This window comes from Chinchilla lanigera, unplaced genomic scaffold (genome assembly GCF_000276665.1).
Source record: "Chinchilla lanigera isolate Chin_1 unplaced genomic scaffold, ChiLan1.0 scaffold00029, whole genome shotgun sequence".
In the NCBI taxonomy this organism is placed as follows: Eukaryota; Metazoa; Chordata; class Mammalia; order Rodentia; family Chinchillidae; genus Chinchilla; species Chinchilla lanigera.
The window spans coordinates 4,673,609-4,687,701 of NW_004955430.1; the positions used below are offsets into that span (position 1 = coordinate 4,673,609).

General features: G+C 40.8%; 1 protein-coding gene across 3 annotated transcripts in view; it reads left to right on the plus strand.

The window, feature by feature from the left end:
• Positions 1-14,093, plus strand: part of Cacna2d3 (calcium channel, voltage-dependent, alpha 2/delta subunit 3) — a gene marked incomplete at its 5' end in the record, with an annotated part of 848,592 nt that overhangs the window by 582,301 nt on the left and 252,198 nt on the right. For 2 of the 3 annotated variants that reach the window (XM_013515709.1, XM_013515711.1), the window contains 1 exon segment: positions 13,285-13,302. In XM_013515709.1, the coding sequence (XP_013371163.1) occupies positions 13,285-13,302 (18 nt within the window). 3 annotated transcript variants of the gene reach the window in all.

The window sequence follows — 14,093 nt, forward strand, 5'->3', positions numbered from 1 at the left end:
TAGAGTGAAAGCTTTCAGTTTTTGACCATTTAGTATGATGTTAGCTGTTGGTTTGTTATAGATGGCTTTTATCAGATTGAGGAAAAGTTCATCTATTCCAATTTTCTGTAGGGTTGTTATCATGAATGTGTGTTGGACTTTGTCAAATACTTTTTCTGCATCTACTGAGATGATCATATGATTTTTGTCTTTTGTTTTATTCACAAAATTAATATGGTGTATTACATGCATTGATATGCGTATATTGAACTATCCCTGAATGCGTGGTAAGACTCCTACTTGGTCATGGTGTATAATCTTCTTGATGATTTGCTACATTCTGTTTGCTAGTATCTTAGTGAAGATTTTTGTGTCTATATCCATTAGGGAGATTGGCCTGTAGTTTTCTTTTTGGGTTGGGTTCTTCTCTGGTCTTGGAATCAGGGTAATATTTGCTTTCAGGAATGATTTTGGAAGTATTGCTTCCCTTTCAATTTCCTTAAAGAGTTTCAGCATTAGTGTCATTAATTCTTTAAATTTCTTATAGAATTGAACAGTGAATCTATCAGGGCCTGGGCTTTTCTCTGTTGGTAAACTTCTAATTACATTTTCAATTTCATTGACTGATATCTGGTATTTAGAATTTTTATATATTTTTTATTTAGTTTTGGAAATTTGACTGTGTCTAGGAATCTGTCCATTACTTCTGTGTTTTCCATGTTATTAGAATATAGGTTCTCACAGTAAGTATTGATGATCTTCTGGATTTCTGTAAGATCCATTGTGATTTCCCCCTTTCATTCCTAATTGCTTGAATTTGTGTTTTTTCTTTCCTCTTTTTCGTGAGGTTTGCTAATATTTTGTCAATTATATTTAAAGAAACACCATTAAATTCTGTGATTCTTTGTGTTGTTTTATAAATTAATGCAATTAATGCTCTTATCTTTATAATTTCCTCCCTCATGTGAGCTTTGGGTTTGATTTGTTCTTCCTTTTCTAGAAGTTTGAGGTTCAACATTAGGTTGTTTATTTGAGCTTGTTCTGTTTTCCTGATGTGAATTCATCGCTATAAGTTTTCCTCATAGTACTACGTTTATTGTGTCCCACAAGTTCTAGTATGTTGTATCAGCATTATCATGTAATTGTATATACTGTTTAATTTCATCTGTGACCCTTTAATTGTTCAAAATGGTGTTGTTTAATTGCCATGTGTTTATGTAGTTTGTATAGCTGTTTTGTCACTGATTTCCAGTTTCATTGAGTTATGGTCAGATATCATGCATGGATTGTTTTCAGTTCTGCATTTACTTAAACATGTTTTGGGCACTAATATGTGATCTATTCTGGAGAATGTCCCATGTGCAGCTGAGAAGAATGTATATTCTGATGTTTTGGGATAGAACACTCCATAGACATCTACCAGGACTGTTTGATCAGGCTTAGTTTAATTCTGATATTTTTGTTGATTTTTTTGTCTAATTGATCTGTCTATTTGTGAAAGTGGAGTATTGAGGTCTCCCAGTACAATTGTGTTAGTGCTTATTTGGTTTTTCATATCTGTTAATATTTTTTGTAGTTGGGTGCACTGGTATTTGGTACATATGTATTTATGATTCTTATCTCTTCTTGGAGTTTCCCTTTAAGAAGTATGTAGTTACATTCTTTGTCTCTTTTGATCAATTTTATCTTAAAGTTTACATTGTCTGCAAATAGTACCCCTGGTTTTTGCTGGGTTCCTGTGGCATGAGGAATTGTTTTCCATCCTTTTAATTTTTAATCTATGAATTTCTTTTTGGGTTATATGTATTTCTTGAATGGAGCATATTGTTGGATCTTGTTTCTTGAACCATTCTGCCAGTCTTCTTCTTTTGATTGGTGAGTTGAGACCATTTACCTGGACGGTTATAATTGATATATACGGGCTTATCTTTTTCTGTTATTTTCCTGTTGTTTGTTCCCTGCCTTTCTCCTGTGTTTAATTGCTTGCTCTACCTGGCAGCTTCTTTCCTTGGTGTTCATGTGTTTGTGGTATCTGTTATCTCTTTCTAATATATCCTTCAGAGCATTCTGTAGAGCTGGTTTGGTGGTCATAAATTTCTTAAACTGTTCTTTGTCATGGAAGTATCTTATTTCTCCATTGATTTTAAAAGATAGTTTTGTGGAGTACATCAATCTGGGTTGAAGACTGTTTTCTTTTAGGGTTTGAAATACCTCATTCCAAGCTCTCCTTCATTTGAGTGTTTTTTGTTGAGAAGTCTGCTGTGATTCTGATGAGTTTTCTCTTATAGGTGATTTGTTTCCTTTCTCTAGCCACTTTTAATATTCTGTTCTTGTGTTGAATTTCTGGAATGTTGATTATTATGTGCCTTGGGGTACATTAATATGGTTATGGCTATTTGAAGTTCTATATGTTTCATTTATTTGCATGTCAAATTCTTCATCCGTTTGGGAAGTTTTTTTACTGTTATTTCTGTGAAGAGTTTTGTTTATGTCTTACTGTCTCCAGCTTTCTCACTGACTGCAGTCAATCTTATGTTGTTCTTCTTTGCTTCATCCTGTAGCTGTCTGATTGATGTTTCATGGACTTTTGCTGTTTTTAAAATAGATTTCTTTTAATGGTTGCTAGCCACAATCTTTTCTTCTAGATCTGATATTTATCCTCACCTTCATTCAATCTGTTGTGTATACTTTAAATGGAATTTTTTAATCTCCTGAATTTCTGTTTGTATCTGTTTCATGAATTCTATTTCTTTCCTATGTTGGGCTTTCATGGTTTCTATTGTTTTTCTGAGTTCCTCTATTTTTTATCTGTGTCTGTTTTAATGTCCTTCATTTTGACTGTCATTTATTTTTGCACCTTACAGATTATTTTTCCTATAGCCTCTTCCATTTGCTTTCTTACTTCTGTTGTTATCATTTCAGAAACTTCCAATGGCTAGCTTCTGATTTCTTCTTTCTTATTGTGCTCTGGGCTTGTGCTTGGTGGGCCAGAGGTGTGGGGTTGCAGTTTGCTTCTGTGTCTTGTCATTTTTTGTTTTCTATTTTTTGTATTTTTCTTCTGTGTTGATGCTTATGAGTTTCTTATGGTAGATAACTTTAGCCCTAGTACAGAGGCTTCCCTAGGAAATGGCTGTTCCACAAGGATATCTTCTAGATGTAGGTGGTTTTCAGTCTTTGTGTCTATCCAAAGAACCTACTTTCTCAATGTTTTGATAATGAGAAGTTGTTAACTATTTGACTCAGCACCCAGTCCTTTGGTACTGGATTATGGTGATGGTAGTGATCCCATAAAATCACAGTGTTGTTATATAGGAGAGAAAACCTGATTATAGCAGGTATGATATCCTGGCTAAAGAAGTACAGCTAACAATGACAATAGTCTTGAGCCAAGTCCAACATAAACCAGGAGCCTATATGCAATGATTTTCCCTTTGTATATAGGGAAAAGTGTATGGGGTCATCTGAGGCAGTGGAGGGATTTTACCCTGTTGTGTGTGGAGGGATTAAGAGGGATGAGGGGATGATAGAGAGATGAATGATGTCCTATATAGTAGGAAAAGGCTGGAGGGCATAGGATGATCACCCAAGTTTTGGTAAACTGGACAAAAGAGGGAAAGAATGGAAGAGGAAGCAGAGGAGTACTGAAGTGAACCAGGCAGAGAAGAGTCAATGTTTATTCACATGGAAGTATCATAAAATCAAGGAAGATATCTGATGAGAGTTAGATGACAAGTAGATGAAAGCAAAATGGAAGGTAATAAATCTAAGTCATTAAAGAAAGAGAAAAGAGAAAAGAGAAAATAAAGAGACTAAATACAGAAAACAGAAATAATCCTAAATAATAAAACAAGACCAAATTAAACTAAATTTAAAAAAAAAGACCTGAACCAGACAGGAAAGGGATAACCCATCCAACAAACATAGAAAAATAAACAAAGTAAAATTCCTCTGGTGTTCACGGTTCTGTGGTAGGTCCAAGTCTGGTCTCAGAAGAGTGTTATGTACTACAGCCAGTTTTGCAGTGGGATTTGTGCTAGGTATAGGGCTGATCTTAGTCTCTGGATGTGGGGACTGGGGTTGGTGTTATATTGTTGGTTCATCTGACTTTCAACTGCTGGTGTGTGTGTCCATGCCCAGGGCCTTGGGAGTCCCCACCTGGGGTGGTCCAGCCATATGTGTCGTGCCACTGCTAACCCCACTTGTGCTTCGCTGGGTCACCAGGGTTCCCTGCCTGGAGCCAGAAAGAGTCTTTTTGTGCATCGTTTGCTTTCTTTTAAACATAATGCTAGTAAAAAAGAAGTTTAAGTTCCACTTACATCCCAAACAAGATACTGAGATATCACTATTAAATTGTATATGGTCTGGTAAGATAATACTCAAAGTTATGAAGTAAGAACATTTGGAAAACAAGGGTTCCATGAGTTTTTCCAACAGAGTATGAAGGACTTACAAATATGCAGGAAAGAAAGAAAGAAAGGAAGCAAGAAACAAAGGAAGGAAGAAAGGAAGGAAAGAAAGAAGGAAGAGAGGGAGGGAGGAAGAGAAAGAGAGAGAGAGAGAAAGGAAGGAAGGGAAAGAGAAGGGATAGAAAGGAAAGGAGAAGAGGGTGAGGGAGGGAGAGGAGGGGTGGGGAAACCTGGGATGAGAACTTGCACAATTTTAGAACAGAAGAGTCAGCTATACTTGTTTTCTTGTATTAATCCTATTTTTGCTTTTATCTTCTCCTCTACTATATTACCTGTCTCTACCTCCCCTTCCCCTTTTACCACCACCCCCATGACAAGAGCTTAGTTGTAGCCGTGGGCCTGGGGAAGTCACCTCAATCCATCAGGGACTGTAAAATGAGTAACAGGGCACTCGCATCTAAAGAGGCAGAAAATGAGAACAGGGAAGAGGAGGGAGTCACCTGACACCCCTGTGAAAGGCAGGGGGTGCTGAGGGGCACGATGTTCAGAGGGGCACCTTTTGTGTCCTGGAACCCTGCATTATCACAAAGACCACAGTAGTTTCAGACTTTCTGGAGAAATAGGATCCCCCGTGACCTTGTAAAGAAAATTCATGCATAGCATTGGAAATCTTTTGAGGAAATTACCTCTGAGTGTTTTTGATGCTGAGCAGTTAATGGAAATATTTTGATAAATCTCTTAATGTAGATGTAAGTAAAATCTAGTCATGGTCTGCCAAGGTGTGTACCCAGACAGAGCCAGCTAGTTTTCTGAGAAAATCTGAATTCAGTCAGGATGGCCCAGCTGCTTTTATGAAGCTGGAAGCCAGCAGAAGCGAAGTGTCGTGGGTGGATGCAGGGTTCACGTGGCATTATTGGCACTGAGCTCTGTAGGTCTCACTGCCATTCCTTCAGGGTTCTGGGCTCACTTTCAGGCTCAGATGATGGTCTCACTCCATCTGTTCCTCCTCTTAGATTCTCAGTGCCAGAAGAACTCAAACAGAGTCATTTTGGGTTCTTTCCGTAAAAGTCCTGACTGTACAAGGAGAGGTCACATATTTACCCTGAGCCAGTTGCTGTATCCAGGGAAAGTGTTGAGTTGATTGGCCTGGTTCTGGTCATTGTCCCCATCCTGAGGATTGGACTCTGACTCATTGCATGGGGAGACCACAAAAGAAGGACGTTAGACAATGAGCATAGAGAGTTATGTTCACTGTAAGTCACACTCTGTCTAACAGACACTATACAGGCATTACTGTTGCCTTACACAATTCAGGCTCAAGAAGTGGTGACCATCCGGGGGTTCCGTAGATACCAGGTGTATGGGGTCATCTGAGGCAGTGAGTTATTACTGTCACTTCTCACACACTATCAGGTTGTAGCCAACCCTGAAAACTTTGACAATTACAAGGTCAGGGGGTAAAAACAGAAACCAGTTGCATTTAGTCCTCATATTAATCCCATGAAATGGTTTTGTTGTTATACTACTACAGAGGAGACATCCAGAGCTCATAGATGACATATTGTTGTCCAGGGCCTCTTGGATGTAATTGGTAAAGGTGTGACAAACGTGGTTTGTAAGACTCTAAGGCCTCCCTCCTTGCTTGCTTGCTTCTTGCTTCCCTTCTTCCTGTTCTTTTTGCCTCCCTATCTCCTTTTTTCCTCCCTTCCTTCCTTTTTTCCTTCCTTCTTTCCTTCCTTCCTTCCTCCCCTCTTTCCATCCTTCAGTTTTCTTCCTACTTTTCTTCTTCCTTCCTTTTCTCCTTTTGTCATTCCTTCTTTTTCCTTTTTCCCTTCCACTGTGAGAGATCTGCCCTGTAATATTACCCAGAGCCAGGCACAGATGTAGTCCCTGGTGCTGTGTTAGATATGGCCCCTGTATGTGCCTTGAATCTTTATGTAGAGGTAAGAACTAAGCAAGAAAACAGGAAGCCTTCAAAATGCGGTACATGTAAGGCAGAGTAAGCAAGTTGATGTCAGAGAAAGACACTCATGGTACAGATGAGGGCTCCTATCAGAAGAGGTATTATCAGAGCCTGTATCTGCCCATGAGGCAGAGACTGGGGACTGATATTGGTGCAGGTCAGAGCACCATCCAGTCAAAGAAAAGAACCATAGAAAGTCTGTGATGTGAGCGGGGTTTGAATAATAGCCTGAATAGCAGACTGGTACTTTTAGATCACTCTGGATGCAGTGTAATGCAGTGATTGGGGATACGGGTGGGGGGTGGGGATCAGATGACCAGCACTAGTGACTTGGCACTCCCAAATCTCAGCTCCTCTGAGATTGTCTCCTAGTTAACATGAGTTAGAGTTTAGCTAGTCCATAGCTCTCCCTCTCTGGTACAGAGGAAGAAGAAGAATATAACGAAGAAGAATGGAACATTATAAATATGGGCATCTGTAAGTAACCAAAATGAACATGAGAAACCTTTGTAGCAAGCAAGAATTTCTCATTCATTCATAAGCCCAAGGCAGAGGGCCAGTCCTACAAATGGAATAAGCATATGTAGGCCAGGCTTTTTATTTTTGTTTTACACATTTGGCAGGAAAAATGCTTTGTTTCCCACTTGGTCTTTACATATTTCATGATGAAATGTGTTGTTTTGATCAATAGATCTTTAATTGGAGTATTTGAAAAGGAGTCCCCTCAACTCTGGAATGTCATTGAACTAGAGGAGCGGATGTCCCCTCAGTCACCCCTGTGGCTCTGTGTGCAGCTCTGAGAGAGAAATAAAGTGAAAGAGGAGAGCTAGAGGAAAAGCCTGCCCATCCCTGGTCAGGAACTGTCTTTTTGAAACACCTTTGTTATCACAGCGTCTGGGACTCGTTGTACTGGGACCTCCTGCTGGCTCAGCTGTCCCTCCTTCCCTGGCTTCTGGCATCACACAGCCCTCTGACTGGAGAACAGCCACACGGTTCACTCCTGAGACAAGCACTCTTCTTCCCGCCCTCATCCGTCAGATGACCTCATCCTTGTCCATGTTGACCATGACCAAGTCAGGCCTCTTCCTTTAACCCAAGCTCCGTATGTCCAGCTGCCTAATTTCTACCATGCCAGCAAACCTACAGGGACTTTACACTTCTGTGCCAATGTTAGATACAACTGAACTTTGGGAGCTTTTCCTCAAATACACTTTTCCCATAGTCACCTTCTCTGTAAATGGCAGTTTTTTGTTTCCGTTTAGCTGGGCCAAAAGCCTCATGATGTGTCTCTTGTCGTATCAGTATTCAGCCCATTGTCTCTATTCTCAAATCCAACTAGGAACAGACTCCTGCTGGCCAACTCTACCCCGCTGGTCCAGGTTCCCATCAGCTGTTAGCCAGATCTCAGTAGCCAAGCCACTGGCCTGCTCAAAACCTGGCTTTGCTGCTGTCTGCCTGTGTGATCTTATAACGTCATTATCTACAAAACTGGAGTCATCATGGAGTTTGCCTAATAAGACTAATAGGTTTTCAGTAACTTTATATAGGTAAGACATTTCGAATGGTGGGCAGCATATCACAGCCATTAGAACGAACTGTCATCACTGCTGCCCTCAACATCCTACTGCATGCTTTCCATCTTATTTCCTCATAGGCCAGAATGAGTTCTAGAGTATTAGCCATCAAGTCTACCTTCCTGACAGCAGGATGGAAGGAGTCCTTCTAAGGACATGAGCTGATCAAACCATATCCACACATATCTTGTTGACTGCAGCTGAATTCATTTAGTCACATATATCTCTAATAGGGTCAGTTATCTGAGCCGGGCTAAAAGTTGGGTTTCTGTTGCCAAAACAGAAGGACAGAATGGCGGTTAGTGCAACTGGCAGTAACTGTGGTATAAATGGGAGGTAGGGTGTGTTAGGAGGACATGCGATGAGGTTAGATCAGGGTCCTTTGGGACAGTGAAAGCTGATTGGAGAAGGAGGTGTTTTCCAGGCAAGCAGGGAGGAATATGAAGACAAGTTCTAAAGTGGGACAAGGTCAGGCATGGGTATCCGTGATGGGAGAGAGACAGTAAATGTTCATGCTGTATCAGACCATGTGCTACATGCTGAGAAGTGTGGTGGGCTGCATTAAACGCCACCCCCCCCATAAGGAGCAAGGCCAGGATTCCTCATGTCCCCTTGCTTTGATGGGTGGTGGTCATATAGAATGGCCTCCAAGTCTCCAAATCCTTCAGGATCCTGGGTTTGTGCTTGAATCACTTGGTCTTCAGGAAAAGTAGCAATGTAGACTTAGGAGTTGGAGCAGATGTGGGCAAGACAGACTTGACTGTGACTCTGAACTTGAACATTTCCTTGCATTTCCTGGTCTATGGTGAGTGTTTATAAGCAGAGATGGTTTCTGTTATTACTATTCCCTCGTATTTATCCCTTTCCTCTTCTTCCTTCTCTCCTGCATGATGCAGTCTCAGTCTTCTTGTGCTTTGATGTGATGTGCCCTTGGAAGTATATCCACATCCAAGTTTCCCTAGGAGTTTGAGCAAGTCCACAGTGAACCACAGCTGCTGTCTTTCTTCACTCTTTTCTCAGGAAAACGGTTGGAAAAATGTCTGTACACAGTTGTATGTGGGAACATATAATCCGGGGCATTTCGTTTAAAAGAACCAAGACCTTTGGGTAGGTGACATGGACCCAGAAAGGCAGCACCGGTTGACCATGCCTGACAAAGTGGCTTAGAAGAGAAGGTCTCTACTGTGTAGAAAGAGCACTTCTACTCAGACCCCGTGTGGATGGGAAGTTCCCACACTGGCTGTATGCACATCTGTGGGTCAGTGAAAATCTCACACATCCAGAAGCCTATGTCTAACAGTTGGAAATCTGAGAGTTGCATGTCTGTCCCAGCAAAGTTTCTCTGCTGAAAGCAATGAGGTTGGGTTATTAGCACTGGAGGGGGTGGTTTGCTACAGATTCAAGATAGTTACTCCATTTATCTTTCCTTGCATCAACCCCAGCTATACCTTCCTAGCAAGGTACCTGATTAACAAGGACGGTACCAGTCCTAGGTTCAAGAATGTCAGATACACCTACAGAGTACACAGCTTCTCTACTCTCATAGAGTTTGTGACCTGGCAAGGGACAGAGATGTTAAACAAACTATGTGGCAATTACAGATATTTTCAGAACTACAAAGAAAAATGCAATAACATCTCAAGAGCTCGTATGCAGAGCTATGTTTCACCATTTCTTGTTTCTTTGCCCACAACAAGTGATGCTAAGTGGCTGCAGTATTCTTTGCAGTGAAACTCAGGCCCAGCTTCAGGGTCCCCAGCACTCCCTGAAGACAGCCATCACCAATCAGAGTTGGTCCTGAGTCAAAGCCCATTGGTCAGATAAGTTGTGACCCAGCCTCCAGCCCTCACCCACTCTTCCTGTTCACAGATGAGCACCCTGGCCAAAGGTTAGAGGCACATGCTCCAGGATGCCAGCCCCAGACCAAGGGAGGTCCAGTGAGCTGAGTGTCTGGCTAGTCTGTCTTCCATTTCCAGGGTCTGCCCACCATTTGTGGATGTTAGGTGAATTCAGTGGCAGAGGAACCGACTCCCAAGCAGTAGCATCTGTGGCTGCAGATGATCTGCTCTAAATTTGTTATGTTCTATTCTGAGGCTCCTTCTCAAGGACCAACCTGTTTAGGGCATTGCAAGCTATAATTTACATTATTCAAAGCTCCAATAGGAAAGTTCCTCTTTGTTATCATGAGTGACTTCTTGGGGAAAGTACATGTTTTGTGGAGAGTTTGAGGCTAGTCTTAAACTGAGGACATCACCACAAGGCCTAGTCTCTCATTTTCCTTCCCAGGATTTCTTCTCATGTGCTTAAACGGGTAAGTCTTTTTGTGTCTTGTTTCCTGCTTAACCAAGATAAAACTTGAGAGAGAGAGAAGGAGACAGGGTAGGAGGGAGACAGAGAGAAAAAGAGAGAGGCAGAGACAGAGACAAATAGAGACAAATAGAGAGGCAGAGACAAAGAGACAGAGACACAGACAGAGACAGTGTCTATCTGAGGCCTGCAAAGTGTCTGTCTCAGTGTGCTATCTGAGGCCTGTAGAGTCTGGCAGTTGGTATGGGATATAACTTTGATGTTTATTTTGTAATTCATAAAATTTATAATTGTCACAACTCGCTGTGTAGTTCATATGACATAACTGTGTCTCAACACGCATGTTTTCCTAAGGAAACATACATTTTTCATGCCACAGTGCTCCTGTGTCCAACATTTCTGTTGTGTGAAAGATGTTTAATATTTCAGAAGCTTCTCTCCAAGGGATTCCTCATTTTAGGCTCAGTTTTCCCTTCTTGATACATTTTTCTTGAACTCCCACAAAGCCCTGGAGAAATGTGTGAACTTCCTTTCTGAATAGTTGTAGCCATGACTAGGAGAAGAAAAAACATCGCAAAAACATTTATGTTCCTGTCTTCTGACACAGGGAGGCTGTTTGGGATGAAAGTGTCAAAAGTGGAGTGTTGAGAGGGTCAGGATCTGCTCTTCATGGACATTCTCAGTGGCACTTTGGGGACATCTCTGAAACCCAGGACATTTTCTTTCTTTGGTTTACCCCTTTGACCCCCTGCTGGGCTCCCTTTCCAGGGCGGGGACCTGGGTAAGTTTACAGGGGCTCTGATCTTGGTACAGATGAAAAAGAGTGCTCTTCCCAAGGTAAAGGGTGGGAAAGACAGAACTTTCTAACGGGGACCCTGAGATATCTGATTTAGTTGTGTTGTATCCTTTAGGACTTCTACATTTATAATATTTACAGAAAGAAGAAAAAAAATAGTCTGTAGCTACATTTCTCAAGTGTTTGGGGTCTTTATTCACGTGAGTTGAGTTGAATTTGTACATTGTAAGGTCAGGCAATCCAGAAGGACAATTGATTACCTATGGGACATCGTATAATTACTCTAAGTGCTATTTTTTGTCTGTGAAATGGGAGTACCTAGCATTGGGTTGCTGTGATTTAGTAGGATAATATAAACAAAGGACCTACAGGCAGTGACTGATGGCAAGTTTGTACTTGATAAAATTTCGTCTCTATGTTGAGAAGTTCAGTCTTTGTAATTATGTAATTCCTAGGTTGAATATTTAATACATAGGTAATGCTAATTCCATTCTAGATTAGAAAAACGCTTTACAAAGCACTGCATGCATAATGGCAGTCACAACACAGTGGCAATAAACCACAGCCTGATATCTCAGCAGGGCTAAGTAGATAAATATGTCTCATGAATGCTCATCTTTTGTACATATGTATCAATTTCAGTTTCTTGCATACGCCATTGGGAAAGCAGTTATGTCTTACTTTATAGATTGACTATCTTTTCATTGTTTGGAGAACGCCCGCTTTACTCTACATGTGCAAACCTCTGTTCAGGCCTTTTTAACCACCAATAAAGGGGATAGTTAATGTGCTGCAAAGCATGGAAAATTGACTTTAAAAATAGAGAATATCTTTATTTTAACGAGAGTGAAAAAACAATAAAAACAATACAAAATTTCAAAACAAGATGATAGGAAATTAACGGTGGTTATTATATTGCATATTGTTATCTTCAAAGTAGCTGTTCAGATTACCAAATATAGGCATACAAGACTGATCAAACAATATAAGCACTAACTAGTCCTTTCAATGAACTAATAGAAATTAGTAGTACAATTATCTTAGCTATCTTGTGTGTATCTATCTATCTATCTATCTATCTATCTATATATATATATTTTTTTCCCCTTCCTTCTTTTCTCCTTTCCCTCATCCCAGTTGTTCTTTCCCTTTGAGTGGTTTCTTTCCCTTTCACAATATCTATTACACCTTTTGGATTTTATTTACTCTTTCAGGTTTTTACACTAGGGAGACAATATGATGTTTATACACATGCGGGTCTGATTTATTTCACTTACGAGTATGGTCTCTAGTCACATCCATTTACCTATAAAAGCTTTGAGTTTATCTTTTTCTATAGCTGAGTAATATTCCATTGTATAAAAATACCACATCTTTTTTTATCCATTCTTCAGTTGATGGGCATTTGGCTTGTTTCCAAGATTTAGCTGTGACAAACAGTGCTGCTATAAACATAGACAAACATGTATCGCTGTGGTATGATGTTTTCAGTTCTTCTACAAAAATACCCAGAAGGGGAATAGCTGGGTTGAATGGGACCTCCAATCCTGGTGTTTTGAGGAATCTCCACACTGATTTTCACAGTGGTTGTATCAGTCTACATTCCCATTAACAATGGAGAAGGGTTCCCTTTTCCCCACAGCCCCGCCAGCATTTTTGTAATGATCTTATCATCATATACAGCAGGATTTCTTAGCTTCAGCACTGTTGGCACATTTGCTGAATAATTCTTTGCTGTGGAGCTGTCCCATGCACTGTAGGGTGTTTTGCAGCACTCCTGGCCTCTACCCACCAGAGGCCAACAACTCTCTTTTGCTTCCCTTCCAAATCTGAGGTTGTTTAGGACAACCTCAAATCCCTTCAGACAGCTGTGCCCTGGCTGAGCACTGCTGGCCTGCAGGAAGCAGGAATGGAGGCATAGAACTATGCTCTGTGGGCTGCTGGACAGAAGAACTTGAGGACCTTCAGCTTCACAGGTGGTTACCAAATGAGGCATGATGATTCCCAGAGGGCCTCTTAAGAAAACTCACACTGTGTTGATAACCACCAATTCAGACAGCAGGTCAAATGATCAGTGCTGTAGCTTTACTTTGAAAAAAAAAATACTTGGGTTTAATTTCATTTCATTCTTTTTTCCTCCTCATTTTGGTTTTTGTACTTGTCAATGCTGCAAAATGAAGTTTTACAGTTAACCTTGACTTCTATATAATGATTGATTTTTTTTTCTTTTCTTTCTGTTTGTTTTCCCTTATTTTTCAGCTCCCTCAGGCTCAAAAGGTAAACTCTTTTCTGTCACATCTAGTCATTCCCAGAACTCACAAGTCATGCATGTTTCCATGGTGTTGTGCATTTCACACTGTTTGTGACCAGTGAAATGGTTTTCCTCTTACACCTTCAGAAACCTGAAGTTGGACAGGAACGCAGAGACCCACACACTCAGTGTCAACTACCCCATTGCCGCATGAGTCTCACACAAGAATCCTTTCATGGCCAGTGACTCAAGGGCGAGTCCATGCCCAACTGTTTTCCTAAGGATTCTGTAATCATAGATCAAGAGTCAATTTGGAGTGTTCCTTTGAACATAACATTCCAGGCCTTTCCCAGAATAGTCTTTCAGGAAGACAGATAATGTGGATTAGTAAGGAAGGCCTAGTGACCAAGTTCAAATTCTAGGCTTTGAAACCAGATCTCTAAGACCTCCCCACCAGGTTCCATTTATTACCAAGCCAGCAGCCCCTTTGCATATCTTATCACCCTTATCCAGAGAGAAGGGGAGTGGAGTTCTTGCCAATGGCCAGACCCTTTCACTGGTCCTCAATGTCGATCAGAGATGATCTGGTCCTACCATCTTGAATGTACTTTGTCCACAAAGACTCCATGTGGTTACAGTGATGGCTTTGCTTTGTTGTCCTCATGTGTCAAGTCATTGTATCCTAAGGACAGTTATGGTTAAGAAAAGGCACACCATGCCCGCTGCATCATTCTCACATATTTAATAAACATAAGCAAGCCTTCTGAAGGACATAGAAATTTCTGGGAGCCAGATGTGGACTAGCTCAAGAGTTAAG